Raw genomic sequence first — 3,533 nt, 5'->3', positions numbered from 1 at the left:
CTCCCCTTCCACCCCCCAGCGCTCAGAAAAAGATGGATTCGGAGATTTTGGAAGCAGTTCTTGGTACAAAGATTCATCCGAAAGCAGAATCGGAGAGAAACTGCCTTGGGGGCAGACGTGGCGCTCCTTCCTAAGCCCCCCTTAAAGAAGCTGATCCTGGAAAGGCTGACTTCCAAGAGAGAAGCGAAGGCCCAAAGGGGAACGGGGACAGCCTGGGACGAGGCAGGTAAGAGGTTCGCACCAGAGAAGAGAAAACTCCTGCTTCCAGCTCAGCTCAGTATCCCGGACTCGGGAGCAACCAGACAGCAGCCTGGGGAGCTGGATGCAGCCCGTAACCCCAGCCCTGGACATACGGTGAGAACGGACCAGACAACACTGAGAGCTCCAGCACAGAGCAGAGAACACGGCTGGGCTCCGACAGAAGCGGGAGGTGAACAGCAGAACAGACGAGAAGAGAAAGCCGGGGACGCTGCCGGGAAGAGCCTGAGCTGCTCGCTGCCTCTGCCCGAGCTGAGCAGACCACAAGCTGCATCCCCTCTGTGGCATCCCACAAGCACTGGGCCCACCCGAAAGGAGCCTGCGCTGACACGGGGCTTTGCTCAGAGCTGGAGCTCCTGCCGCAGGCCCGGCTCAGGGGCCAGAGGGACCTGCTGCACACAGCCTGGGCTCTGCGGGGTCGGGAACAGCCGAACGCCTGCCGCACAAACCTCACACAAAGGCTGCTTGGCCGGGGTTCACAGCCCTTAACGAGCACCAGCAGACAAAAGCAGAGCTCGGAGGGGATAAAGGAGCTGGGGTTGGACTGCAGCAGCGCCCCAGGGGGCCGTGCCAGCCCTGCCAGGCGCTCCCGTCCTCCTGAGGCAGCACTCGAACCGACACGGCGCAACCGAGCCGCATCAGGACAGCAGCCAAACCCCTCACCAAACCTAACCGTTCCTCGAGCCAAATCCAAGAGCGAGGTTAGAAAGCGAGTTTTCTACTTACCCCAACTCTCCACCTGCAGGAGAAAGGTTACGGGGAGGCCCAGCACGGCACGATACTCACCGATGAGGAACGACTAAAGGACCGGCTGCGGCGCCGCCTCCGCCTGTGCTTACGCCGGCTGCTTTTGCAGCTCCGGTAGCTGCCGTCGCGGTCCCGGGAGCGCCGGTACTCGTAGGAATGCCGGTACTCGGGGTCGTAGTAGGGCTCTCCTCGCTCCCGGCTGTAATCGTTGCGGCGGTAGCTGTCGCAGTAACGGCGGTCGTAGGCCCTCCTGTCTGCTGAGTGGTCGTCGTAGCTGGGGAGGGGGAGAGAGGCGGGGGGATCAACCGTGGAATGGGTTGGGCTGGGGGATCACAGACAGAATCATAGAATGGGTTGGGGGATCACAGACAGAATCATAGAATGGGTTGGGGGATCACAGACAGAATCATAGAATGGGTTGGGGGATCACAGACAGAATGGGTTGGGGGATCACAGACAGAATGGGCTGGGGGATCACAGACAGAATCATAGAATGGGCTGGGGGATCACAGACAGAATCATAGAATGGGCTGGGGGATCACACATACAGGATCATAGAATGGGCTGGGGGATCACACATACAGGATCATAGAATGGGCTGGGGGATCACACACACAGAATCATAGAATGGGCTGGGGGATCACACACAGAATCATAGAATGGGTTGGAGGATCACAGACAGAATCATAGAATGGGCTGGGGGATCACACATACAGGATCATAGAATGGGCTGGGGGATCACACATAAAGAATCATAGAATGGGCTGGGGGATCACACATAAAGAATCATAGAATGGGTTGGAGGATCACACATAAAGAATCATAGAATGGGCTGGGGGATCACACATAGAATCATAGAATGGGCTGGGTGATCAAACAGAATGGGTTGGGTTGGAGGATCACAGACAGAATCATAGAATGGGCTGGGGGATCACAGACAGAATCATAGAATGGGCTGGGGGATCACACATAAAGAATCATAGAATGGGTTGGGGGATCACACACAGAATGGGTTGGGTTGGAGGATCACACACAGAATCATAGAATGGATTGGAGGATCACACATACAGGATGGGTTGGATTGGAGGATCACACGCAAAGAATCAGAGAGAGTCGGGTCGGAGGATCACACACAGAACCAGAGGGTTGGGGTTGGAAGGGAATTTAAGGATCATGGATCACCGGAGGTACGTCTGGGGGGGAGTGGAGTTGTGGGGTCACAGAATCACAGAACAGTTTGGGTTGGAAGGGACCTCAAGGGCTGCCCAGGATTCTCTGGGCAGCCTGGGCTGGTGGTTGGCGACCCTGCACACAGCAGAGGCTTGAAACTCAATCATCACCGCCATCCTCTCCAACCCAGGCCGTTCTCCCATTCTCCGATCCTCTTCCCAGCCGTAAACACGACCCGGCAGAGAGCTCCCAAAAGGGGGCCGACCGCCCCCAACCCAAGCAGGGGACCCTTCAAGGCCGCCCCCGACCCCCCACCCCACCTCCTGGAGCGGACGTGGTAGCTGCCCTCCCGGCGGTGCCTCCTCTCACGTTCGCTGCTGCTGGATCTCGACCGCCGCCTCTTGTGTTTGCGGCTCCTGTAACGCTCGTGGAAGCTGCCCCGGCTGCTGCGCTCCGACGAGCGGAACCTTCTGGAATGAGGCATCTGCAGAGACAACGCGGAGTTAGGACTGCGGATGTACGAGAGGAAAAGCAGCGGGGCAAAGAAGGGGAGGAAACGATTTGGGTTCGCGCAGGGGGTAAAAACTGCCATGAAATCCCAGAGCTTCGTGTGGGAGGAGCTGCGTGCGTCCACGTGGGCCAGGACTGCCAGCTTTGTGTTTCCCCCTGCACCTCCCATCCCTGCTCCTTAACATTCACAGCTCCAGAAGTGTTCAGGTTTGCAGCTCCTCCACCTTCCCCAGATAAACTCCGGATAAACCCCAAACGCCGTCCCAAGAAATACAGAAGCACTGGGAAGAACCAAGGAAGACAAAAGGCAGCTCAGGAAGCCACCAGTGCTTGTGCCAAAGGTTTGAAGTGCGCCCACCTCCCCCAAATAAACCCCAGATAAACCAACACCAGCCCAGAACACAGGGAAAAACCAAAGGAAGACAAAAGGCAACTCGGGATGCCACCAACGCTCGCCCCAAAGCCCCGGCAGCAGCACTGCAGCCCCCTCAGTGATGGCTGCTAAACAAACAGCTCTGCTTCCCTACCCCTGCGCTCCCCCACTCCGAGCACAGAGATCCTATGGGATCCGAGGGGCACAAACACCCTCTGCACACACAGAGGCGTTCAGGAAGCCTTGCAGACCTGACCCCAACAGGCAGCTCACAGCCCTGCACTGCAGGGGGGGGACATCGGGGCCAAAAGCAACGAGAACCCCCTGATAAACGCCGGCACAGCGCTGCACCCCTACGGGCAGCACCTCCTCCATTCCCAACCTGCGGAGCTCATCGCCATCACAGAACGGTTTGGGTTGGGAGGGACTCACAGCAAACAACTTCCCCCTGACAGCCAGCTGAAAGCTGCCCTCC

At 58.0% G+C, this 3,533-nt stretch overlaps 1 protein-coding gene across 3 annotated transcripts in view; it reads right to left on the bottom strand.

Moving 5' to 3' along the window:
* Nucleotides 1-3,490, bottom strand: part of CLK2 (CDC like kinase 2) — a 9,112-nt gene extending 5,622 nt beyond the window's left edge. The window contains exons 1-2 of one of the 3 annotated variants that reach the window (XM_010726473.3): nt 2,496-3,490; nt 1,045-1,279 (exon numbers count right to left, since the gene is read on the bottom strand). In XM_010726473.3, the coding sequence (XP_010724775.2) occupies nt 1,045-1,279; nt 2,496-2,854 (594 nt within the window). In that variant the 5' untranslated portion in view covers nt 2,855-3,490. Of the gene's footprint in view, nt 1-1,044; nt 1,280-2,495 lie in introns of those variants that run through there. The other 2 variants (XM_010726472.3, XM_019610866.2) reach the window with 2 other exon arrangements.
* Nucleotides 3,491-3,533: the final 43 nt, after the last annotated feature.

Source organism: Meleagris gallopavo (genome assembly GCF_000146605.3).
Source record: "Meleagris gallopavo isolate NT-WF06-2002-E0010 breed Aviagen turkey brand Nicholas breeding stock chromosome 27 unlocalized genomic scaffold, Turkey_5.1 Chr27_random_7180001860690, whole genome shotgun sequence".
Lineage (NCBI taxonomy): Eukaryota > Metazoa > Chordata > Aves > Galliformes > Phasianidae > Meleagris > Meleagris gallopavo.
This window is presented reverse-complemented; position numbering and strand designations above follow the sequence as displayed.